We start from the raw sequence: 26,129 nt of genomic DNA, 5'->3' as shown, positions 1-26,129 counted from the left end.
GCTCAGAAGTAGAACCCCACGGATTCAATACCCAGTACCTTAAAATAGGGGGAGATCTTGCTTGGGAATTGCAACTTTAGATTCATTGACTACCTGTTTGATAGTGTTGTTGCCACGAGTGTATATTCTGTTGAAATTTGTGACCAAACCTCTTTGGGTCTAAAGTTAAAATGGCTCTGGATTTGGGATTTTTGGGGTTGTGTGTGTGTGGAGGGGATACTGGATGGAATACTTTGTGTGTTGTTAATTATTATAACATGCAGATTGATTTTACTTGCCTTTTCTGTTTAGAGACAATATAGTGGAAAGTTAAGTGGACTTTTTTTTTTTCTTACTAGGTTATTTGTCAAACCTGCCATTCATCACTTTTCTTTTTGGTTCTTATCAGCATCGACACTCCAGGAGTGATTAGTCGTGTGTCCCAGCTGTTTAAAGGCCACCCTGACCTGATCATGGGCTTCAACACCTTCTTGCCTCCTGGCTACAAAATTGAGGTGCAGACCAATGACATGGTGAACGTGACAACTCCTGGCCAGGTTCATCAGATCCCCACCCATGGCATCCAGCCCCAGCCTCAGCCACCACCCCAACATCCTTCTCAGCCTTCAGCCCAGTCAGCCCCAGCTCCAGCCCAGCCAGCTCCTCAGCCCCCACCTGCCAAAGTCAGCAAGGTGAGCACTTGGAAAATACTGCATTGTGTGAAATGCATCCCCTGGAAAGCACCCTCCCTTACACTTCCCCTTATGAAACTTGGTTACACAAGTTACAGAGATTTCATCAGAGAAGATGAGTATATCACATCACTATCAAATGGTTCATGTTTATACACCACATATTTAGATATCTATTTAAATGAACACATCAGCAACCAATAAGGACCCAAGTGATTTACTTCAGCCTCCTGAGTAGCTGGGATTTACAAATGTGTCACTGTGCCTAACTCGGAAATGGTCAAATTGAACTACATCTCACATGGTTATCAATTTACAGAAGGTATTCCATTGACAGATTAGGTCTTGTCAAACTAAGAAGACCTTAAATGAGTATGATGGAGTGTGTGTGTGTGTGTGTGTGTGTGTGTGTGTGTGTGTGGTGGGGAGGGAGGGAGGGAACACAAACTGGGGATGGAACTCGGCCATGCCACCTCTGAGCTACACCTCCAGCCCAATTTTTAAAATTTTTTATATTTTATTTATTTTATTTCTTGTGGTACTGGGGATGGAACCCAGGGGCTTTCTACCTCTGGACTATACTCCCAGACCTATTTTATATTTTATTCGGGAACAGGGTTTCACTAAATTGCTAAGAGTCTAAGTAGCTACGGCTGGCTTCTAACCTGTGTGATCCTCCTGTCTCAGCCTCCCAAGTACTGGGATTACAAGCATGTGCCACCATCCAGCTCTATTTTTTATTTATTTTGAAACAAAATCTCACTAAGTTGTGAAGGGCCTCAGAGTAGCTTAGGCTGAGAACTGTGATCCTCCTGTCTCAGCCTCCCAAGTACTGAGATTACAAGTGTGTGCCGCCACACCCAGCGTTTGATGGAGTACTTTTGGTGTAGAACTGCACTGTCTGATACAGTAGTCATTAGCCACTTAAAATTATTTCATTTGAGTCGGGCGTGGTGGCGCATGCTTGTAATCCCCACTCTTGGGAGGTTGAGACAGGAGTATAGCGCAGGTTCGAAGCCAGCCTCGCTGGCTTAAGAGACCTTGCTTACAAATAAAAAATATGTATATAAAATAGGTCTGGGAGTGTAGCCCGGAGGTAGAAGGATTTCCAAGAACCCCAGTACCACCCCCCCAAAATAAAATTTTATTTTTTTCTCTTTTGGTGGTACTACTAGGGGTGGAACCCAGGGGCTTTTCTACCTCTGGGCTATACTCCCAGATCTATTTTATATGTTATTTGGAAACAGGGTCTCACGAAGTAGCTGAGGCTGGCTTTAAACCTGTGCGATCCTCCTGTCTCAGCCTACCAAGCGCTGGGATTACAAGCATGTGTCACCACGCTCGGCTGTTTTTTTTTTTTTTGTGTTACTGGGGATTGAACCCAGAGGCATTCTACTTCTTAGATCTACTCCCAGTCCCATTTTATTTCTTATTTGAAAACAGGATCTTGCTAGGTTGCAGAGGGTCTCAATAAATTGCTCAGAGTGGCTTCAACCTGAGATTCTTCTGTCTCAAGCTCCCAAGCACTGGGATTACATGTGTGTGCCACCACACCCAGCTTATATTTAAATTAGTTAAATTCAAGCCAGGCGTGGTGATACATGCTTGTAATTCCAGCGTTTGGGAGGCTGAGACAGGAGAATCCGGGGTAGTGCCAGCATCAGCTAGTCAGTGAGACCCTGTTTCAAAATAAAGAATAAAAAATAGGGCTGGGGATGTAGCTCGATGGTAGAATGCCCCTGGGTTCCATCACCAGTGCTGCAAAAAAAAAGCAAAACATCAAATTCAGCTTTTGGTTGTTCACATTTCAAGTGGTCTGTAACCGCATGTGGCAATGACTCTCTTACAGGATGGTGCAAATAAAGAATTTTTCATCATCTCAGAGTTTTATTGGATAGAGTGGGTCTAGAAAACATTTTTCTATGGAGTTGCTGCAACAATTATGGTATTGTCCTCTTTGACGTTAAAGATCCATACAGAATGAGGTGCTCTATCCCCTCTATTTGTAACTATTGAGCTAATAAGCTTAAAAATTGCACACAAAAAATTGGAGATGGCTCCAGTATTAAGGTTATATTTTAAAAATTTGAAACTGAAGATGTTTGTATCAGAATGTATGCACCCTCTACATCTCTCACTCCTTTCTAGTATGGTTTTAGTTGAGTTAAAGTACTGGCCTGAGTAAAGAACATCAGTTGACCATACATCTTGTTTGTTTTTAGTTTGTTCTTAGTTTTAGAAATTTCAAACCATCTGTGCTGTTGAGAAAAATAAAATAATTTTTTCTTTTAGCCTTCCCAACTACAAGCACATACTCCAGCCAGCCAGCAGACTCCTCCACTCCCACCATATGCATCACCACGTTCTCCACCCGTCCAGCCTCATACACCAGTGACAATCTCTTTGGGAACGGCTCCATCCTTGCAGAACAATCAGCCTGTGGAGTTTAATCATGCCATCAACTATGTTAATAAGATCAAGAACAGATTCCAAGGCCAACCCGACATCTACAAAGCATTCCTGGAGATTTTGCACACATATCAGGTAAGAAGTTTGCCCTTTCTGCCTGTCTTATCCAGGCTACCCTCTGAGTGCTAGTCTAAGAAATTGAAGAAACATCATTGTGCCCACTAATTTAACCAATTAGAAACTATAATGTCTGTTTATGAAGCCAATTTTATTTGCCTATCTTGAATTCCCTGTAGTTTCTTAGGATTTTCAAAATCATTGGCCCCAGGACACCTTTTATTATCTGAGTTTATAGAGGCCAAGTTGTATAGACCAGTTAATATACAGTAGGTGAAAGAGAAATTTCTCTAATGTATTGTGTCTTATCAATTATATGACCTTTCCACCTCCCACTCCACATTCATATTTACTTCCCTAGTTTTAAAGGAATTGTCACAATCTACCATCTTTTCTTTTTTCAACTAAAAAGCCTGTAGTGAATACTGGTATTAAGAACATAAACTTTCTTTAGTGCAGCCTAAGTAAATAATATAACATATATCAAACATTACAGAAAATGTTCAGTGGTATGTGATTGGTGGCTCCTTACTAGTATCTCTTTCTATTTGCAATTCCATAGAAAGAGCAGCGCAATGCCAAGGAAGCTGGAGGAAACTATACTCCTGCTTTGACTGAGCAGGAGGTATATGCCCAGGTGGCGCGACTCTTTAAAAACCAGGAAGATCTATTGTCTGAGTTTGGGCAGTTTCTACCAGATGCCAACAGCTCTGTGGTATGTGTCATTTAGAATTATTAGATAAGTTGGAAAGCTACGATCAGAAGGTGGTGGTTTCTAGAGGATACTTGCTTTGATCAGAGCGTTAACCACTTTTATGTGTCTTAATTAGCTTCTAAGCAAAACAACTGCAGAGAAGGTTGATTCTGTGAGAAATGACCATGGAGGCACTGTCAAGAAGCCCCAGCTAAACAACAAGCCACAGAGGCCCAGCCAGAATGGCTGCCAGATCCGAAGGCACTCTGGAACAGGAGCCACCCCTCCAGTGAAGGTAATGGTAGGCAGGAGCTGTTACTTTTAGTTCCACAAGCAGTACAGTGTATGTCCATTCTAAGGATGGTCACTTGTTCTTACCCTAAGGGTGACAGTTGGATCTTGGATATTTGCAGTAAGTTGGTATAGGTCACAGAGACTTGATGCAAAGCTTCTTATCTGGCTTTGCAAAAGAATGTTAGAATAACACCTGTTGAGGCCAGGCATGGTGGCACATACCTGTAATTCCAGTACTTGGGAGGCTGAGACAGGAGGATCGTGTTTAGGCTAGTCTCAGCAACTTAGTGAAGCCCTGTTTTAAATTAAAAAATAAGCCAGGCGTGGTGGCGCACATTTGTAATCCCCACACTTCAGAGGCTGAGACAGGAGGATCGCACAGGTTCAAAGCCAGCCTCAGCTACTTAGTGAGACCCTGTTTCCAAATTACATACATACATACATACATACATACATACACACACACACACACACACACACACACACACACACACACATATATATATATATATATATATATATATATATATATATATATATATATAATAGAGCCGGGCGTGGTGGCACACACTTGTAATCCCAGCATTCGGGAGACTGAGACCAGATAATCGTGGTTCGCGGACAGCCTCAGCTACTTAGTGAGGCCCTCTGCAACTCAGTGAGACCCAGTTTCAAAATAAAGAATAAAAAATAGGGCCGGGGGTGTAGCTCGGAGGTTGAATGCCCCTGGGTTCCATCCCCAGAACCACAAAATAAATAAGAAATAGGTCTTGGAGTGTAGCATGGATGTAGAAAGCCTCTGGATTCCATCCCTAGTACCACCCAATAAATAAATATACAAAATAGGGTTGGGATGTGGCTCAGAGATAGAAGACCCCTTGTGTTCAATTCTCAGTGCCAAAAGTAACCGATAAAACCTATTGCTTGGATTACTGTGCTCTTCTGAGTTCTTACTGATTTTCTTTCTTCTTCTTGTATCTCTTCTCTGCTATGAGCTACCAGCTCATTTCTTCTTTTTTTGTTGCCAACGCTCTCCAAGACTTAACTAATTTTTCTTTTTTCTGATTTGATACTTTAAGCCTGTTTTGTGCTAAGAAAGAAAATCCTTGAGCTTAGTAATTAGTTTCAAGAAAAAGTGAATGGTATCTGGGGTCGACTTGTGAGTATAGTGTAGGTGCTTTTTGAGATTATCTTTTTTTGGTACTAAAAGTGGCACTCAGAGGCATTCTACCTACAAGCTATATCTCCAGACCTATTTTATTCTTTTTTTTTTTTTTTTGGTGGTACTGGGGGTGGAACCCAGAGGGTTTCTACCTATGGGCTATACTCCCAGACCTTTTTTATATTTTATTTGGAAACAGGGTCTCACTAAGTTGCTGAGAGCCTCACTAAGTAGCTGAGGCTGGCTTCGAACCCGTGTGGTCCTCTTGTCTCAGCCTCCCAAGTGCGGGGATTACAAGCGTGCACCACCAGCCCGGCTATTTTATTTTTGAAACAGGATCTCACTATGTTGTGGAGGGCCTCACTAAGTTGTGAGAAGTTACTTGCACTCCTGTCTCAGCCACCCAAGAACTGGGATTACAGGTGTGCACCACTATGTCTGGGTGAAGCCCTTTTGCAAGGTAAATAGAACAGGGTTGGGATGTAGCTCAGAGGCAGAATGCCCCGGGCTTCAATCCCCAGTACACAGATAAAAAAGAAGGGAAAGTGATTGGTGAACAAGGAAATGACTCCAAGGACTGACAAATTAGGTATCCCCAACACTTTTGAAGAACCCATCGTTTTATAGAACTTAAGATGGTGTGTGTGTGTGTGTGTGTGTGTGTGTGTGTGTGTGTGTGTGTGAGAGAGAGAGAGAGAGACAGACAGACAGACAGACAGACACAGACAGACACTGGGGATTGAACCAACCCAGAGGTATTCTACCTCTGAGCTACACCCTGGACTCTTTTTTTGTTTATTTGTTTGTTTTGCGGGTCTGGGGATGGAACCCAGAGGCATTTGACCTCCAAGCTACACACCTGCCCAATTTTTTATTCTTTTTTTTTTTTTTGGTGGTACTGGGGTTCCTGGAAGCCCTTCTACCTCCGGGCTACACTCCCAGACCTATTTTTACATTTTTATTTAGAAACAGGGTCTCTTAAGCCAGCACGCGTGGCTGGCTTCGAACCTGCGTGATCCTCCTGTCTCTGCTTCCCAAGCGCGGGGATTATAAACGTGCGCCACCATGCCAGGCTCTATTGTGTATTTTGAAACCGGGTCTCACTTAGTTTTTTTTGGAGGGGTCTGGAGATGAAACCCTGGGGCATTTGACCTCCAATCTATACCCCCTGCCCTATTTTTTATTTTTTATTTTGAAACAGGGTCTCACTAAGTTGCGGAGGACCTTACTAAGTAGCTGAGGCTGTCCATGAACCGCGATCCTCAGGTCTCAGCCTCCCAAATGCTGGGATTACAAGTGTGCGCCACCACGCCTGGCTGATTCTCTTTTATTTTGAAACTCGTTCTCACCACGTTGACAAGAGTATGACTACTTGGGGAAACTGTCCTCAAACCCATGATCCTTCTATCTCTGCCTTCCAAGTATTGGGATTACAGGCATGCACCACTACGCCTGGCTATGGCTTCTCTTGAAATCTGTGCTCTCTATTCTTCATTGCATTAAATGGTATTAGTTTATGTAGCTAGCAAGAATCAACTCAGGCTGGGCATGATTGTGCATGCTTGTGATCCCAGCATTTGGGAGGCTGAGACTGGAGGATTGCTGTTCGCAGACAGCCTGAGCCACTTAGGCCCTCCGCAACTTAGTGAGACCCTGTCTCAAGTTAAAAAGAATATAAAAAAATAAGGGCAGGGGGTGTAGCTTGGAGGTAGAATACCCCTGGGTTCCATCCCCAGACCTGCAAAAAAGAGAAGGAAAAAAAAGCAACTCAGTAGATAGGCTCAACTCTTGGATTTATTTCCTCCCCTACCTGATTGGACCCACAGGTGAAAACAGTGTGTTGGGGCTTATAGTTCCCCAGCTAATTTTCCTAGGCAGTGCGAGCAGAGGCTGTTGCCCCTCACAAAGTGTGCTCTGTGAGATGGTCATGGTAAATGTGCTACTTCTCCCAAAGTTTGTGCATTTCTTCAAAGGTGGTGAGACGTGGATTGTTTAAAGTAAATTCCTCAGCTATGGGTAAAGCTTAGTGGTAGAATGCTTCCCTAGCACGAGTGAGGCGTAGGCACTCAAAAAAACAAAAATAAATTTTTGCCTGACAGGTTTATATCATGGCCAGTTCGTTCCCTTTAAGTTGCTGAGGCTGGCTTCAAATAATCCTTTCACAGCCTTTCAGGTATTAGGATTGCCTATACATAGGCTCTGCTGCTTCCCTTTAAAACAATATTAAATTAGTCCAGGTGGATATTGCTGACAAAGTAGTTATTTCTATCAGGAAAATGAACTATGTTTGCTTATTTATTTATTTTCAGAACTGGGAATTGAACCCGGAGGTGTTCTACCTCCAAGTTACACCCCTAGCCCTATATTTTATTCTTTATTTTGAAACAGGCTCTTACTAAGTAGCTGAGGCTGACTGTGAACCATGATCCTCCTTGTCTCAGCCTCCCAAGTACTGGGATTACAAGCGTGCGCCTCCACACCGAGTTTAAGCTATGTTTTTTTAAAAAAGATTAAAGCTGACTTTTGTCAACCCTGGGTATGGTAGTTCTTTTTTTATAAACAATATATTTCTTCAATTAGTAGGAAAGAAAACAATTGCATTAGATTAGAAAGAAAGTTGATTTTAACTTCTGGAAAAAGGAAGACTATTAGTTTTAAAAGTTTGTCACAGTAATGTCATTTCTGGAGAGACTACTTGGGGAGTAGAATGAGTATCTGGTGGAAAAAAGTGATGACAGGCAAACTCAAGTAAAGAAGATGTGTAGAACTAGAACTCTTAAGTGAGTTAGTGACTTGAATTCTCATTTGTTCCAAATCATCATTCATCAGTGGTTTCAGTTGTGGAACTCTTTAAGAGGTAAAAATAAAATTTTGAGAACTTTGAATCTTACATGGCTATATTTTTTCTTTTTTGCAGAAGAAACCCAAACTGCTTAGCCTTAAGGATTCTTCTATGGCAGATGCCAGCAAGCATGGTGTTGGAACTGAATCATTATTTTTTGATAAGGTGAGTGATATCAGTAGCTATCAATGACAAAGAAGCCTATTTCCCAAGAAGGCTTTTTTTCAAAGACATCAAGCTGATTACGACTTTGCGGTTGTTTTTGTTTTTGCAGTGTTGGGGTTTGAATCCAGAGTCTTGCTCATGCTAGGCAAGCACTCTACCACTGAGCTAAACCTACCCAGCCCTAGGACTTTATATTTTTTTAACATAATTCCATGTCATGGGTTCTTTCTGTTTGCACTTAACTTTTAGCATAGCTAGAGAAATAGCTTTATCTGCTTTGGTTTTGTGAATAGTTTGTGGCAAAATATAACATTTCCTACAATGGAAAAGAACCTTTTAAGAAATGCATTGTGTTCCTCTCAAAAGATGTTTGATGTTCCTCCTTGGAGGTGTCCGGGTCAGTGCAATTGGAAGTCCTGGTGTCTGTACCAACTGTTGAGGACTTAAGATCACTCTCCCCTCCTCCCCTTGAAGTGCTGGGGAATTGAACCCAGGGCCTCACACGTGCTAGGCATGGGCTCTGCCACTTAGTTACTCACCCAGTCTAAGATGATTTGCAATCTTCTAATTGCTGTGGTACTTACTTCGAGTATACAGAGTGTTGGTGGGGATTCTGATTTAATTGGAGATTTCAAAGATCCCCAGGTGTTTCTAATGAGCAGCTGGAGTGGCGATTACTGTTGTAAACAGTGTTGTGTGGTGTCTTTTTTGAGAGAGGGTACTGGGGTTTAAACCCTGGGGGATTCTACCTCTGAGCTACACCCCCAGCTCTTTTTTTTTTTTTTTTTTTAAACAAAATCTCACTAAGTTTCAGAGGGTCTCACTATAAGTTAGCAGTGCTGGCCAACAACCTGCAATCTTTCTTTCTCTGCCTCTCAGGTACTGGGATTACAGGCTAGTGGCCACACACAGCCTGCTCCAAGTGGTGTCTTAGTTTGGCACTTTTGCAACTGACTTCCTCCTTGGAATCATTTAGGTGATTCGCAGGCAACTTTCATCAGGGTAGCTGGCAGCTGTTGAGCTTCTTACTGGCAGGAACCAGCCTGAGTTGATCTGGTGGTGATTTATCCTGTCTTCACCTGTGGGGTTTTGCAGAAAGACAAATGACCTAACTTCATTATTGGTACCTCCAGATCTGTTTGTCTGTCTGTCTGTGTGCCTCTGCAAGCTCATTCTTGCAAAAGAGTAGTGTGTTAGCCGGGTGTGGTGGCGCAGGCTTGTAATCCCTGTGCTTGGGAGGCGGAGACAGGAGGATCACGCAGGTTCGAAGCCAGCCTCTCTGGCTTAAGAGACCCTGTTTCCAAATAAAAAGGGAGTATAGCCCGGAGGTAGAAGGGTTTCCAGGAACTCCAGTGCCACCCCCAAAAAAGTAATGTTTTTGTTTTGATGACTACTGAACTAATGTACATGAAATGGCTGGGTGTGGTGGTGCACACTCCCAGCATTTGCCAGGCTGAGACAGGAGGATCACAGGTTCAAGGACAGCCTCAGCAAGTAGTGAGACTCTTAGCAACCTAGTGAGACCCTATTTCCTAATAAATAAAATTGGGCTAGGGGTGTGGCTGAAAGGTAAAATGCCTCTGGGTTCAATCCCTAGTACCACACACACACACACACACACACACACACACACACACACACAGAGTAAAGGAAAAAACAAAAATAAAGTTTGTTTTAAAAATTCATTAGTAAGCCGGGCGTGGCGGCACATGCTTGTGATCCCAGTGCTTAGGAGGCTGAGACAGGATAGTGCAGGTTCGAGGCCAGCCTCAACTACTTAGTGAAGCTCTCAGCAACTTAGTGAGAGACCCTGTTTCCAAATAAAGTGTAAAATAGGTCTGGGAGGATGGCCCAGAAGTAGAAAAGCCCCTGGGTTCCACCCCCAGTACCACAAAAATAAAACAAATAAATAAAATTCATTGGTAGAAGAAATGGATGTAGAGGAAACAAAATTTAGCACATATTGATCATTGAGGCTGAATGAGGAAATAGGGTTTGCAAGTCTAGATTTGGACTTGTTCATAAGCAAACTACTTGGTAACATTCTACAATCCTACAAGTGGACCACAATGCTATTTCTTTTGCAACTAAAACTTCTGATTAGTCATCTACTTAGGTTAGTTTTCCTTTGATTATGCCCTTGAACATTTCTAGGTTTGGGGGTATTAAAAGAGCGTTGTAGAAAAAAGGATTAGCTCAGAAGATAGAAGTATTTATATATGTATAAAAATACATTTTATATATATGTATATATTTTCCCCCTTTTGTGGTACTGGGGATTGAACCTAGGGGCTTTCTAAAGGTATACTCCAGGATCTTACTTTTAAACTTTTTATTATGGAATGTGTGTGTTAGTTACTGGGGCGGAACCCAGGAACTTTCTACTTCCAGGCTATACTCCCAGACCTATTATATATTTTATTAGCAACAAGGTCTCACTATAAGTAGCTGAGACTGGCTTTGAATCTGTTCAGTCCTCCTATCTCAGCCTCCCAAGTACTGGGATTACAAGTGTGCGCCACCACGTCCAGCTCTATTATGAAAAAAAATTTTTTTTTTTTTTTTTTTTTTTTTTGTGGTACTAGGAGTGGAACCCAGGGGCTTTCTACCTCTCAGCTATACTCCTAGACCTGTTTTTTAAATATTTTATTTGGAAATTTGGAAACAGGGTCTCAGTTGCTGAGAACCTCACTAAGTAGCTGAGGCTAGCTTCGAACCCGTGTGATCCTCCTGTCTCAGCCTCCTAAGCACAGGAATTACAAGCGTGCGCCACCATGCCCAGCTTATTATTGAAAATTTTAAACATGTAAAAGTAAAGAGAAGAGTGGAAATCCGGGCATGGTGGGGCACGCTTGTAATCCCAGCATTTGGGAGGCTGAGACAGGAGGGTTGTGTTTTGCGGACAGCCTCAGCTACTTAGTGAGGCCCTCCGCAACTCAGTGAGGCCCGGTTTCAAAATAAGGAATAAAAATTAGGGCTCAGAGGTAGAATGCCGCTGGGTTCCATCCTGAGACCCACACACAAAAAAAAGCCAGGCGTAGTGGTACACACTTGAATTCTCAGCTACTTAGTGAGGCCCTCTGCAACTTAGATCCTGTTTTAAAATAACGAATATAAAACAGGGTAAGAGGAGTAGCTCGGAGGTCCAATGCCCCTGGGCTCTATCCCCAGACACACACACACACACACACACACACACACACACACACACACTGCAGTGATCCCTCAGACTCTCCATCTCCAGCAGTTCCTAGTTCGTTCATATGTATCCTCACCCACTCTAGATTATTTGGAGACAAATCCCAGTTAATTTATCAATAAATATCTTAGTAAGTTTCTTGTTCAAATGTAATAATCGCATCTCAAAAAACTAATATTTTTTAGTATTATTGACTATCATATCAGATTCCCCCACCTTTAAAAAAAGTAATATAAAGTCTTCATTCCCTATGTAATCATTTTTCTTCTGGTTGTGTCCATAAGGTCCGAAAGGCTTTGCGGAGTGCAGAGGCCTATGAAAATTTTCTGCGCTGTCTTGTTATCTTTAACCAGGAGGTGATTTCTCGGGCTGAGCTGGTGCAACTAGTCTCTCCTTTTCTGGGGTAAGTGAAGCCAGGGGTTTAGTTACTAGTTGTGATTTGGAGTTGAGGTGGCATTTGATTTGTGAGAGTATGTTGTGTAAAGTTAACTGAGGTAAATCAGTTGACTCAAAATGTCGTAGAGCTGGGTGTGGTTGCCTGCGCCTATAATCCCAATACATGGGAGGCTGAGGCAGGAAGATTGCAGGTTCAAAGCCAGCCTCAGCAACATAGACTCTTAGCAACTTAGTGAGACCCTCTTTCAAAATATAAAATGGAGCCGGGTGTGGTGGCGCACGCTTGTAATCCCAGCATTCGGGAGGCTGAGACCTGGAGGATCGCGGTTCGCGGACAGCCTCGGCCACTTAGTGAGGCCCTCTGCAACTCAGTGAGACCCGGTTTCAAAATAAAGAATGAAAAATAGGGCAGGAGGTGTAGCTTGGAGGGCAAATACCCCTGGGTTCCATCCTCAAACCCCCCCCCCAAAAAAAAAAATATATATATATATATAAAATAGAGCTGGCGATATAGCTTGAGGTAGAATGTTTCTGGGTTCAATCCCCAGCACACGTGTGCACCGACACACATCATCATCATCATAAAAGTCACCTTGTCTGACATTAGGGATGAGAAAAATAGAGAGTGGCTGAAGTATCAGTCTATTAATGGCCGAGGCTTGTCTCCAGATCCTCTGACTACTGCAGACAAATCTCTTCCAGAGTTCTAGAATCTTGACTGTATTTGACAACCTAAGAATTATGTGAACACTGAAGCAATATTCTTGATCAATGCAATAGTTGGTGATTGCCTAGTTTTGGTGCATCTTTTCCATCACCACTTTAACTGATCTGAGAACATTCTGTGAGGAAAGGAGAAACCAAAGGCTTAGAAGCAGTGCTTAAGGAAATAATTGTCACTGGAATTTGTTCCTGGTAGCAAAGTTCTGACCCAGCACTGACTGTTGATAGTCATACCTCAGGATAACACATCATACCTCTCATTGCTTACGAGTTTTTGGTTTGATTTTTCAGGAAATTTCCTGAATTGTTTAATTGGTTTAAAAACTTTCTGGGCTATAAGGAATCTGTACATTTGGAAACTTTTCCAAAGGAACGAGCCACAGAGGGGATTGCCATGGAAATAGATTATGCCTCTTGTAAACGGCTGGGCTCCAGCTATCGAGCCCTACCCAAGAGTTACCAGCAGCCCAAGTGTACAGGGCGGACTCCTCTCTGTAAAGAGGTAAGACTCAGCCTTTAATTCGCACCTTTCTTCAGGTGGTAGTGATACCAGGGTTCAAGAATTTATGTAGCCAGGTGTGGTGGTGCACGCTTGTAATTTCAGTACTTGGGAGGCTGAGGCAGGAGGATTGTGCAAGTTCAAAGCCAGTCTCAGCTGCAAGGCTCTCAGACTTGATGAGACCTTGTTTCCAAGTAAAATATAAAGTAGATCTGGGAGTGTAGCCCGAAGGTAGAAAGCCTCTGGGTTCCATCCCCAGCACCACAAAAAAGAAAAAAGAAAAAAAAAAAGAATTTATATAAATGATAAAATCAAGAACTTTTTCAAAAGAAAATGTTTTGTCTTTTTATTGAGAATGCTTAATCAGTGGAAAACTTTTTTAGGTCTTTGTTTCAATCTCCCTTTTTCTACCCAAAGGTTTTAAATGATACTTGGGTTTCCTTCCCGTCATGGTCTGAGGACTCCACCTTTGTTAGTTCGAAGAAGACTCAGTATGAAGAACATATATATCGGTGTGAAGATGAACGCTTTGAGGTACAAACTTATTTATTTTTCAGTACTAGGGACTGAACCCAGGGACATTCTACTTGTGAGCGCCTCCAGCCGTATTTTTTATTCTTATTTAGTATTGGGCATGGAACCCAGGGGCAGTCTACTTCTGAACTACACCCCCAGCCCTACATTTTAGTCTTTATTTATTTATTTATTTATTTACTTATTTATTATTATTATTATTATTATTATTATTATTATTTTTTTTTTTTTTTTTTTGGTGGTACTGGGGTTCCTGGAAGCCCTTCTACCTCCGGGCTACACTCCCAGACCTATTTTTACATTTTTATTTGGAAACAGGGTCTCCTAAGCCAGCGTGTGCGGCTGGCTTCGAACCTGCGCGATCCTCCTGTCTCTGCGTCCCAAGCGCGGGGATTACAAGCATGTGCCACCATGCCTGACTAATTATTATTTTTTTATTTTGGGGGGGGGGGTCTGGGGATGAAACCCAGAGGCATTTGGCCTCTGAGCTATACTCCCTGCCCTATTTTTTATTCTTTATTTTGAAATAGGGTCTCACTAAGTTGCCGAGGGCCTCACTAAGTAGCTGAGGTTGTCCTCGAACCGCAATATCTGGTCTCAGCCCCCCAAATGCTTCCGTGCCCCCATGACTGGCTGTGAGGGCTAGATTTTGGGGTAGGGGCATTATAGGTGGAACCCAGAGGCTTTCTACCTCCGGCTATACTCCCAGCCCTATTTTTATATTTTATTTGGAAACAGGATCTCACTAAGTTGCTGAGAGCCTCATGAGACTGGCTGGCTTCGAACCTGCCTGATCCTCCTGTCTCAGCCCTCAAGTACAGGGATTACAAGCGTGCACCACCATGCCCGGCAGGGCTAGTTTTTAAGACTGAAGAGCCAGAGTCTTACATTCTTCTGTGGTAAATGCTTACAATGGTATTGCTATGCTTTATGCTTGTCAAATGTATTAGTAACATTTTTATGGCAAAAGTAGCTTATCTAGCTGGGCGTGGTGGCGCACGCTTGTAATCCCCGCGCTTGGGAGGCTGAGACAGGAGGATCACGTAGATTTGAAGCCAGCCTCAGCTACTTAGTGAGGCTCTCAGCAACTTAATGAGACCCTGTTTCCAAATAAAATATAAAATAGGTCTAGGAGTATAGCCCGGAGGTAGAAAGCCTCTGGGTTCCACTCCCAGTACCACCACCAAAAAAAAAAAGTAGCTTATCTAGATCACTTTAGCTTTTTTTTTTTTTTTTTTTTTTTTTTGTGGTGGTGGTACTGGGGTTCCTAGAAACCCTTCTACTTCCAGGCTACACTCCCAGACCTATTTTATACTTTTATTTGGAAACAGGGTCCCTTACGCCAGCGAGGCTGGCTTCGAACCTGCGTGATCCTCCTGTCTCTGCCTCCCAAGTGCGGGGATTACAAGTGTGCGCCACCACATCCGGCGATCACCTTAAGCTTTTTTAACTGAAATTATCTATTAATGCCTGAGTAGTAATCATTTAGATTTTTGGGAGGCGGGCTGGGGATTGAACACAGAAACATTCTACTTCTGAGCTACACTCCCAGGCCTATTTTATTTTTTTATTTTGAAGCAAGATCTAAGTTACTGATGGCTTCACTAAGTTTCTAAGGCTGTCCTTCAACCTCCCAAGTAATGGGATTATACATACATGCCACCAGGCTTACATGCATGCGCCGACACTTAGCTGAGTCTCCCTCTCCATCTCCCTTTCCCTGTCTCTCTCTCTCTCTCTCTCTTTCGTTTGTTTTATAGTACTAGGGATTGAACCCAGGGGCATTCTGCCTCCAAGCTACACCTTCAGCCTTGTTTTTTATTCTTTATTTTGAAACAGAGTCTCACTAAGTTGCAGAGGGCCTTGACAAATTAAGGAGGCTGGCTATGAACCTGCAGTCCTCCTGTCTCAGCCCCCCAAGTACTGGGATTATAAGCCACCACTATGGCCTGAGTGTCTCTTTTTTATAGGATGTTTCTTTTGTCATACTCAGTTTGTTACACAAGGGCAAAGGGGAAAGAAGTATGTATTTGTGTGTACACTTAGGATTTGGTAAGATGTGCTAATTTGAAGGAATATTTATCAATCAAAGTAGGTTATTAATACTGCAGTGTATATATTTCTCTGAGCTCAGTGACTTGTAAAAACAAAAAGCTTATTTATTATGCTACTTGTACAGTGATGTTTAGCAGGAATTTTGCTTATCATATTTACTTGGGTGCCCCTGCTGATGGTGCTACTATATTGAATATTGCTAGTCTGTAGAAGAAAGAGAGCTCAGAAGGATCACATACTTCTAAATGCTCCAGAATAGAAATAATAAATATTTCTCCTCGTCTCATCATGACCTATTTGCTAGAGCTAGTTACATGGCCCTCTCCAATTGTATGGGAGTCAGGGCATTTAAGAGTGGGGGCAGAAAACAGTATTTGATAAATGCCAACAGCAGCCCCAAAATAAGCAGATTTAAGGAGACTAACAGACATTTCGTTATAGGCCCTCAAGACTACTCGTTTACTCTGTAACGTCTTTTTTGTGTGTGTGCCCTTTTTTCCCTCTGTACTACTGGGGATTGAACCCAAGGACATTTTGTCTCTGAGCTACACCCTCAGCCCTTTTATTTTGAAATAATATCTCATTAGGTTGCTGAGACTGTCCTCAAACCTGCAATCTGCCTGTCTTAGCCTCCCAGGTACAGGGATTGCAGGCATGTACCAACATACTCATCTTTATTTTTCATTTCTGAAACAGTCTCACTAAGGTTGCTGACAGTCTCACAACATTGCTAAGGCTGTCCTCGATATGTGATCCTTCTTTCTTAGCTCCCTATGTACTGTTATTACAGATGCCACCACACCTGGCTTTGTTTTTTTGTTTTTTTTTATCTCTCATTTAGACAATGTTAAGCTTAGGGGAAAGGTACTCAAATGTTGCCCTTTCCGTCTTTAACCAGAAGAGGCTGGCCTGTGGCCAGCAAATAAATGGTGTTCAGTAAGAATTAATTAATTTATTTATTTATTTTTGGTGGCACTAGGGTGGAAGCCAGGGGCTTTTCTACCTCAGGGTTATATAATCCCAGACCTATTTTATACTTTATTTGGAAACAGGGTCTCACTAAGTTTCTAAGAGCCTCACTAAGTAGCTGAGGCTGGCTTCGAACCTGTGCGATCCTCCTGTCTTAGCCTCCCAAGTGCTGGGATTACAAACGTGCACCACCATGCCCGGGTTCAGTAAGAATTTAAATGGTATCCAGGTGTGGCGGCATAGGCCTATTCTCAGTATTTGTGAGGCTGAGACAAGAGGATCACAGGTTCAAGACCAGCTTCAGCAACTTAGTGAAATTATTTTTTAACATAAGACCTGGTGGCCGGGCGTGGTGGCGCATGCATGCTTGTAATCTCCGCGCTTGGGAGGCTGAGACAGGAGGATTGCACAGGTTAGAAGCCAACGTCAGCTACTTAGTGAGGCTCTCAGCAACTTAGTGAGACCCTGTTTCCAAATAAAATATAAAATAGGTCTGGGAGTATAGCCCGGAGGTAGAAAGCCTCTGGGTTCCACCCCCAGTACCACGGGGGGGGGGGGGATAAGACCTGGTGGTATAATTCAGAGGTAGATTGCCCCTGGGTTCAATACCCAGCACCAAAAAGTAAGAAAAATTTAAATCTTTATCCACAGGCACAACATTGAGCTCCTTAAGAAAGGATAGTCACTGAGCTTTATTGCTGTGTGTAGACCATCAAGGCCACTGAATACTTAATATTTTGAGCATATTTAAATGTTCAAGTTATACCCAGAAAACTTAGCTCTCACAACTGATTGAGGGGAGTGGTCTTTGGAGTTGTTTTATTACTGCTTGTAACAAGTCTTAGTAACATGAGAAAGTTCAGGGCAAAGTATTCATAATTAGCTTTCTGTTAGGTTCTTCTCATCCAAAGTTAGCAGTGGCAGTGATAGGAATGACAGCTACTAGTTCATCTTTATTGGGTGTTTATGTGTTATAGGCATTGTGCTAAACAGTTAATGTGAATCAAATAATTTAATCCAGAAAACAACCTTATAAGAGTAGCAGGTGCTGTTATTCCATATTTTACCAATAGTGAAAATATTACATGGCTAATACGGTAGATCCAGTATTCAAATACAGAGAGTTTGACTCCCTACTTTTTTCTCCCAACCACTGCTCTATTCTAGTTTGGATCCTGAATACCCTTCTTTGTCTTTCTCTTTAGCTTGATGTAGTTTTAGAAACCAACCTGGCAACAATCCGGGTTCTGGAAGCAATACAAAAAAAGCTTTCCCGCTTATCTGCTGAGGAACAAGCCAAATTTCGTTTGGATAACACCCTTGGGGGCACGTCAGAAGTCATCCATAGAAAAGCACTCCAGAGGATATATGCTGATAAAGCAGCTGATATCATCGATGGGCTGAGGAAGAATCCCTCTATTGCTGTTCCAATTGTCCTTAAAAGGTATCCAAGCAAAAGTGCCCTTTATGTTCAGTGTGCTTCATGATAGATTAAGTTTCTCATTAAATAAGTCTCTCGTTTTCAACCTGGTTGTCCCATGAGACCCAATTCTCCCCAGCTCTGGTGTTTGAAAATCCAGGTACAAAGTAGGATGTGGAACTTCTGGGGCTTTTGTGTAACCAACATTAGAGAAGAAACCTTAAAAATTAATAATGGAATGTTTTGTGTGTTTGCTTGAAGGACTTTACATATTTTTTATTAATTATTTTGAACAAATGGGGCCTTACTATGTTGCCCAGGCTGCCTTAAACTTCTGGGCTCAAGTGATCCTCATGCCTCAGCCTCCTCTAGGGCTACAGGCATGCTTCTTGCCTGCCTTGAGGACGTATTTTTTTCTTTTTTCTTTTTTAGCCGGTCTGGGGATGGAACCCAGGGGCATTTGATCTCCGAGCTCTGAGCTATACCCCCTTACCTATTTTTTATTCTTTATTTTGAAACAGGGTCTTACTGAGTTGCAGAGGGCCTCACTAAGTAGCTGAGGCTGTCCACGAACCGCACTCCTCCTACCTCAGCCTCCTGAATACTGGGATTACAAGCGTGCACCATCACGCCCAGCTGAGGGGGTATTTTTAAAATATAAGAACAAAAAAACAAATCACTCATGTTCCTGCAACTCAGTATTGTCATTAGCATCTTATTTTAATTTTTATCCTTTTATTTTAAAACAGGCTCTCACTAAGTTTGTGGAGGGCCTTGTTAAGTTGCTGAGACTGGCTGTGAACCTGCAATCCTATCGGCTCAGCCTCCCAATACTGGAATTACAGGCATGTGCCACCATGCCCGGTTTAATTTTAATAAGTAAAATCACTAATTGTCTTTGTAAAATCTGATACATATTTCTTATTAAAAGAAAGTCTGTCTGCCATTTTTACCAAGAATGTCTGACGTTCAGCTAATAAGCTTTCTTATCAGGCTTCGTAATAAAGGGGCGATTGGTTCCATCCAAGTCTAAGAATCATGCAGGAAGTAAGAAATTGGGCTGTGCCTCAGTATCCTAAGTTTATGACAATCTTGTCTGTACTGTGAATTTTTTGCCAAGAGTTGGGTTCCTTTGGCAGTTTTACCTGGTGAGAATTAATTCTTGTTTGCTGCACAGTTCACAAATGCTCAGCTCCCTTTTCTCCCTTGGTGGTCTGCTCCAGAGCTAGCACAGACTGATGGATATTCTTGCCAGTAGTATTTAACTTCTGGCCTTTTATGTAAGTTATTGTTTACTTTTAGTGTTGTTTTTAGTTTTATTTTCTATTCTGGAGCATTAGATAAGTTCTGATCAGAACTTTGCAGACATTTTTGTGCAAGTTCTTTGTCCTTGGACTTTGCATTTTTGTTAGCATAGTAAACATTCTCAAAGATACAGCAGATAAACAGTTTTTGTATGTGTATGTATGGTGGTGGGGATTGAACCCAAGGCATTCTACCTCTAAGCTACACCCCAACTCTTTTCATTTTTGAAACAGGGTCTTTTTAGATTGCTGAAGTTGTCCTTGAACCTTTGATCCTCCTGCCTTAGCCTTTTAAGTATACTGGGATTACAAAGGCATATACCACCATACCTGGCTGAGTGCTTTTTAAAATTTTTTTGGAGGTGGGTGTGGTGGTGCATGCTTGTAATCCCAGCATTTGGGAGGCTGAGACAGGAGGATCCGGGTTCGCAGGCAGCCTCAGCTACTTATTGAGGCTCTTTGCAACTCAGTGAGCCCCTGTTTCCAAATAAAGAATGAAAAATAGGGCTGGAGGTGTAGCTCAGAGGTAGAAAGCTCCTGGGTGCCATTTATGTACCACAAAAAATTTTTATTTTGCTGCCAAGGACTGAACCCTAGACTTTGTGTGGGTTAGGCAGGTGTCTGCCGCCAAGCTGTACCCCAGTCCCCGAAGTGCTCTCTTAGGATTGACTTCTAAGTGAGATTTCTGACCTTGGGACAAATTACTTTCCTCAAAGTAAGTTCTGAGTTAGCACTTTTCTACTATAATAACAGTTCAAAACCAGTATGATAGTTTATCTCAAGTACCAATAATCTCAACTGCCCTTGCATGTCTTGACTTTTTTTTTTTTTTTTTTTTTGGTGGTACTGGGGTTCCTGGAAGCCCTTCTACCTCCGGGCTACACTCCCAGACCTATTTTTACATTTTTATTTGGAAACAGGGTCTCCTAAGCCAGTGCACGTGCGGCTGGCTTCGAACCTGCGCGATCCTCCTGTCTCTGCCTCCCAAGCGCGGGGATTACAAGCGTGCGCCACCACACCCAGCGATGTCTTGACTTTTTAAATAAAATAAGCCTGGCATATCGTGCGTGCATGCGTGCGTGCGTGTGTGTGTGTGCGTGTGTTTTCCTAGGGATGAAACCCAGGGGCTTTTCTACTTCTGAGCTATACTCCCAGACCTATTTTATATTTTATTTGGAAACAGGGTTTCACTAGTTTCTGAGAGCCTCACTAAGTAGCTGAGGCTGGCTTCAAACCTATGCGATCCTCCCAAGTGCTGGGATTACAAGTGTGCACCACCACGCCCGGCTCAGCCTGGCGTGTCTTACTGTAAACCTCTGAATTCTCACATGCTTTTTCTGTTCACCTTCCCTCCATCCCCTACCAGGTTGAAGATGAAAGAGGAAGAGTGGCGGGAAGCTCAGAGGGGCTTTAACAAGGTGTGGCGAGAGCAAAATGAGAAGTACTACTTGAAGTCTCTGGACCATCAGGGCATTAACTTCAAACAGAATGACACCAAGGTCCTGAGGTCTAAGAGTTTACTCAACGAAATTGAGAGCATTTATGATGAGGTAAGCTGGGGGTTCCACATCTGAGAGCACTTCATTCTTTGCATTCGGTATAACTTTGTTTCCTGGAAATTATCTTTGTAGAGGAAAGTGAGACCCTCTAAGATCCGCTGATTCTTGCTTCATAACTATCTTGTCATAGCCTTTGTGTGTGTGGGGGGGTTACTGGGGATGGAACCCAGGGGCTTTCTACCCCTGGGCTATACTCCCAGACATATTTTACATTTGCATTTGGAAACAGGGTCTCACTTAAGGTGCTGAGAGCTCACTAAGTAGCTGATGCTGGCTTTGAACCCCCGCAATCCTTCTGTCTCAGCCTCCCAAGTGCGGGGAATAAGGGGTGCGCCACCACCCCTGGCTTTCATAGCCTTTTCTATTCCTACTCCCACCATTTTAAACCTAAGCCTTACCTTACACCTACCCCATTTCTCTAGTTTCCTAAGTTATGAATTAACATCCTGTTCACAGTTCATTCCTCCCCCTCCAACTTGTCCCACCATCTGTTTCTCTCAAACAATATTCTCTGAGTGTTCATTGAGCCTTATATTCATAGAGACCACCTCACCTCACCACAAAACAATCTCCCGTTGATCCCCAAACTCTTTGTAATCCTTGCTCACTCCTCAGCACACTTAGCCAGAAATGTAAATAGTACTAGAAGCTAAGATGCAAAGATTAATAAGATTTTATTTATTTATTTATTGTAGTACTGGGGGTTGAACCCAGGGGTATTCTACCTCCATGCTACACCCCAGCACTTTTTTTTTTTTTTTTTTTTTAATTTTAAAACTGTCTCACTAAATGGCAGATGCCTTACTAAGTACCTGAGGCTGGCTGCAAACCTGCAATCCTCCTGTCTCTGCCTCCCAAGTACTTGGATTACAAAATAAAGAATTAAAAAGAAAAAATAGGGATGGGGTATAGCTCGGAGGTAGAATGCTCCTGGGTTCCATCCCCAGTAACACACACAAAAAAAGAAATTCTGCTTTCTGATTTCACAGTCTTAGGAGATGGATAAAAACATAAATGCAGGGCAATTGGAAATTTCTAGAAGTGGTGTGTTTCTAAATAAAAAAAGTAATAATGGTAAATAATAGTTTTTGCATGAACTTTATCCATCTGCATTTAAATCCAGGGGCTTTTCTACTTCCGAGCTATACTCCCAGACCTATTTTATATTTTATTTGGAATCAGGGTCTCACTAAAGTTGCTGAGGCTGTTTTGAACTTTTGTGATCCTCCTGTCTCAGCCTCTCAAGCGCTCGGATTACAAGCGTGAGTTACCACGCCCAGGGAGAAGTTTAAGAAATAGAACTAATTCTGTGATATTGTTCCAGTAAGTCATCAAAAGTCTAGAAGGTACTTGTTTTTTTTTTTTTTTTTTTTTTGGTTTGTTGGTTTGTTTTTTACATTAAATCAGATCTTCCACTGGGTATGGTGGCATATACCTGTAATCCCAGTACTTGGAGGCTGAGACAGATTGCATGTTCAAGGCCAGCCTCAGCAACTTAGCAAGGCTTTCAACAACTGAGTGAGACCCTATTTCAAATTTTTTGAAAAACAATAAAACAAAAAATAAAAACATCGTTTGTATTAACTATTTGCTTCTGGAAGAGGCACAAAAATTATTGTTCAGGTCAGTCTTTTTTTGTGTGTCTGTGTGTGAGGTACTAGGGATTGAACCCAAGGGCGTTATACCTCTGAGCTACACCCCTAGCCCTTTTTTTTTTTTTTTTGACTCTTTATTTTGAAACAGGGTCTAAGTTGTAGAGTGCCTCACTAGGTAACTGAGGCTGGCCATGAACCTGCGATCCTTCTGTCTTAACCTCCCAAGTACTAGGATTGCAAGCACGTGCCAGCTTCAGGTCAGTCATTAAGTTTTGGGTTAGATAGGTTATGATTAATAATAATGTACTGCTAGCTGAACTTGGTAGTGCATGCTTGTAATCCCAGTACTTGAGAGGCTGAGACAGGAGGATCACAGGTTTGTAGCTAGCCTCAGCTACTTAGTAAGGCCCTCCACAACTTAGATCATGTTTCAAAATAAAGAAGAAAAAGTAGGGTTGGGGATATAACTCTAGTTAGAATGCCCCTGGGTTCAATCTCCAGTACAGCAAAAAAAAAAAAAAAAAAAAAAAAAAAAAAAAAAAAAGGCGTGGTGGCACAGGCCTGTAATCCCTGCATTCGGGAGGCTGAGACCAGAGAGTCGCAGTTCAAGGACAGCCTCAGCTACTTAGTGAGGCCCTCTGCAACTTAGTGAGACCCTGTTTTAAAATAGGGAATAAAAAATAGGGCAGGGGGTGTAGCTCAGAGGTCAAATGCCACTGGGTTTCATCCTCAGACCTTCAAAAAAATTGTACTGCTGGTGTAGCCTTGCAGGTTCATTGTTGTTATAGACATGTGACACAATAATTTTGTGTCTCTCTCATCAGAGGCAAGAGCAGGCTACAGAAGAGAATGCTGGTGTACCTGTGGGCCCACACCTCTCGCTTGCCTATGAAGATAAACAGATACTGGAAGATGCTGCTGCTCTGATTATCCATCATGTGAAGAGACAAACAGGCATTCAGAAGGAGGACAAGTATAAAATCAAGCAAATCATGCATCATTTCATTCCAGATCTTCTCTTTGCCCAGAGAGGTGATCTCTCGGATGTAGAAGAAGAAGAAGAAGAGGAGATGGATGTAGATGAAGCCACAGGGGCAGCCAAGAAGCACAATGGTGTTGGGGGCAGTCCCCCTAAATCCAAACTACTGTTTAGTAACACAACAGGTCAAAAGTTAAGAGGGATGGATGAAGTGTACAACCTCTTCTATGTCAATAACAACTGGTATATTTTTATGCGACTGCACCAGATTCTCTGCTTAAGGCTGCTGAGGATTTGTTCCCAAGCTGAACGGCAAATTGAGGAAGAAAATCGAGAAAGAGAGTGGGAACGTGAGGTGCTAGGCATAAAGAGAGAAAAAAGTGATAGCCCTGCCATCCAGTTACGTCTCAAAGAACCTAGTGAGTGTTTATACTGGTGGGGTGGGGACGTCAGGGCCTTATTAGACTCCAGATTGTTTTCTCTTGTGCACAGATCACAGGCTTTAGGCCTTAAATGTGAATTTGAGTTCTAACCCTGTCTGCAATTTACTGGTTGTGTGACCATACTTAAACCCAATGAACCCATTTGTAAAGTGGAGGGGCTGTTACTTCGTTGGGTTACTAAGGGAATTGGGAAATACCCGTAGTGCTCTGTGCTCTGCACTCTGCTTAGATCATAAATAGTCAGTGATTGGTCTCATGGACACACTGGGGATAGGAAATCAAATGCCATCCATTGCCCAGATGGCAGAACAGAGAGAAACTAAAATATCACAGTTGATTTCACTCAATGTCAGAACATAAATTTCTGATTATTCATGCCTAAGACACATAGGAATTTTCTCAGATGTGTGTCAGTAGATTTCTCTTTAGTAGAATTCATGGCTTATTCCTAATACGCAATAGTTTCTGAAAAGAAATGATAATAGTTTCTGAAAAGATGAACTCATGAGATGGTATGAGGCATAGCAGAATTGGAATTTGAGTTTGAGAGAATTTGGGGAAAGGACAATAAAGGAGAACTAAGGAAGCCACCAGTGCTTTAAATATTTCTGTGCTGCTTGCTTCTAGATAACAGTTCAGTTCATAAATTAGGTACTTGAGCCAAAAGTTTTTTTTATGAGGACTTCTCTGGGCTCTTCAGGAATATCAAGCCTGAGGACTGAGTTCTATTTTAAAAGGTCTTACTATCATACAGATTCTATGTATAGCCCTATTTTTCTGTGTGTTGAAGAGCTAATCACACCGGGAATTCTAAAAACTTTTATCTTTTTCCCTAAAAAAAATTGCTATAAGGCTAGGTGTGGTGGCGCACAATTTTAATCCCAGCATTTGGGACTCAGAGACAGGATTGCCGTTCTCGGACAGCCTCAGCTACTTAGCGAGGCCCTTTGCCAACTCAGTGAGACCCTGTTTCAAAAAAATAAAAGACTGAAAAACAGGGCTGGAAGCCAGGTGTGGTGGTATACGCTTGTAATCCTAGCATTCCGGAGGCTGAGACCAGAGGATCACGTTTCGCGGACAGCCTCAGCTACTTAGTGAGGCTCTCTGCAACTCAGTGAGACCTGGTTTCAAAATAAAGAATTAAAAATAGGGCAGGGGTTGTAGCTTGGAGGTAGAATGCCACTGGGTTCCATCCCCAGAACCACAAAAAAAAAAAAAAAAAAAATGGCTGGGAGTGTAGCTCGGAGGTAGAATGCCCCTGTGTTCCATCCCCCAGTACTTGGGGGGGGGGGGTTGCTATAAATGGGTAATTGATTAGTCATTGAAGAGTATTTTTTTTTCCATTTTAGTCGACTTTTTATTGAAAGGAAACATGTACACAGAGAAATATACAAATCAGAATTATACATCTTGGTGAATTTCTTTAGTGAACACCTGTGCATTTTTAAAAAGGGACATAATTGAGTTGTTCTGTTGTAAATGGTCTGCATGGCACATAGTAGACATGTGGTCCACCTGGTGGTGCACACCTGTGATCCTAGTACTTGGGAGGCTGAGATAAAGAATCACAGATTCAAGGCCAGCCTCCGCAAGTTAGTGAGACCCCGTTTCAAAATCAGCAATAAAATGGGGCTGGGGTATAATTTGGAGATAGAATAGAATGCACTTGGGTTTGATTACCACTACCACAAATAATAAGCCAGGCACCGTGACACATTCCTATAATCCTAGTTCCAGGGAAGATGAAACAGGAATATGGCAGGTTTGAGGCCAGCCTCAGCAACTTAGTAAAATCTTGTTTCAAAATAAAAAGGGCCAGAGGTGTAGGTCAGAGGTAGAATGCCTATGGGTTCAATCCCCAGTCATACAAAATCCTCCCAAAAAGAGGTACAAAAGCCTATTTATTAAAAAGAGAGAGAACATACAAGCAAGGCCCGGTAGCCTCCTTGTGCCATTGCCTTGTCTTCCAACATTAAAGATTAGGCCTTGAACCGCGCATACTAGGTCTTACTCTAGTTAGCTGAAGATTTTCCTGTCCTTGTGCCCTCTGCCAGTTACCAGATGTCTCTTGAACTATGATAACATTCATTCTAGCTAGTA

At 42.4% G+C, this 26,129-nt stretch overlaps 1 protein-coding gene across 2 annotated transcripts in view; it reads left to right on the top strand.

The window, feature by feature from the left end:
* SIN3A (SIN3 transcription regulator family member A) overlaps nt 1-26,129 on the top strand; it is a gene marked incomplete at both ends in the record, with an annotated part of 60,306 nt that overhangs the window by 17,052 nt on the left and 17,125 nt on the right. For both annotated transcript variants that reach the window (XM_080691257.1, XM_080691256.1), the window contains 11 exons: nt 389-671; nt 2,964-3,215; nt 3,760-3,912; nt 4,028-4,186; nt 8,265-8,354; nt 11,838-11,956; nt 12,964-13,174; nt 13,589-13,705; nt 17,935-18,173; nt 20,820-21,003; nt 23,432-24,005. In XM_080691257.1, the coding sequence (XP_080547383.1) occupies nt 389-671; nt 2,964-3,215; nt 3,760-3,912; nt 4,028-4,186; nt 8,265-8,354; nt 11,838-11,956; nt 12,964-13,174; nt 13,589-13,705; nt 17,935-18,173; nt 20,820-21,003; nt 23,432-24,005 (2,381 nt within the window). The remainder of the gene's footprint in view (nt 1-388; nt 672-2,963; nt 3,216-3,759; nt 3,913-4,027; nt 4,187-8,264; nt 8,355-11,837; nt 11,957-12,963; nt 13,175-13,588; nt 13,706-17,934; nt 18,174-20,819; nt 21,004-23,431; nt 24,006-26,129) is intronic.

The sequence above is a fragment of the Muscardinus avellanarius genome (assembly GCF_963383645.1).
Source record: "Muscardinus avellanarius genome assembly, chromosome: 3".
Classification (NCBI taxonomy): domain Eukaryota; kingdom Metazoa; phylum Chordata; class Mammalia; order Rodentia; family Gliridae; genus Muscardinus; species Muscardinus avellanarius.
The sequence above is the reverse complement of the archived record's forward strand: the minus strand, read 5'-3'. Positions and strand labels throughout refer to the sequence as shown.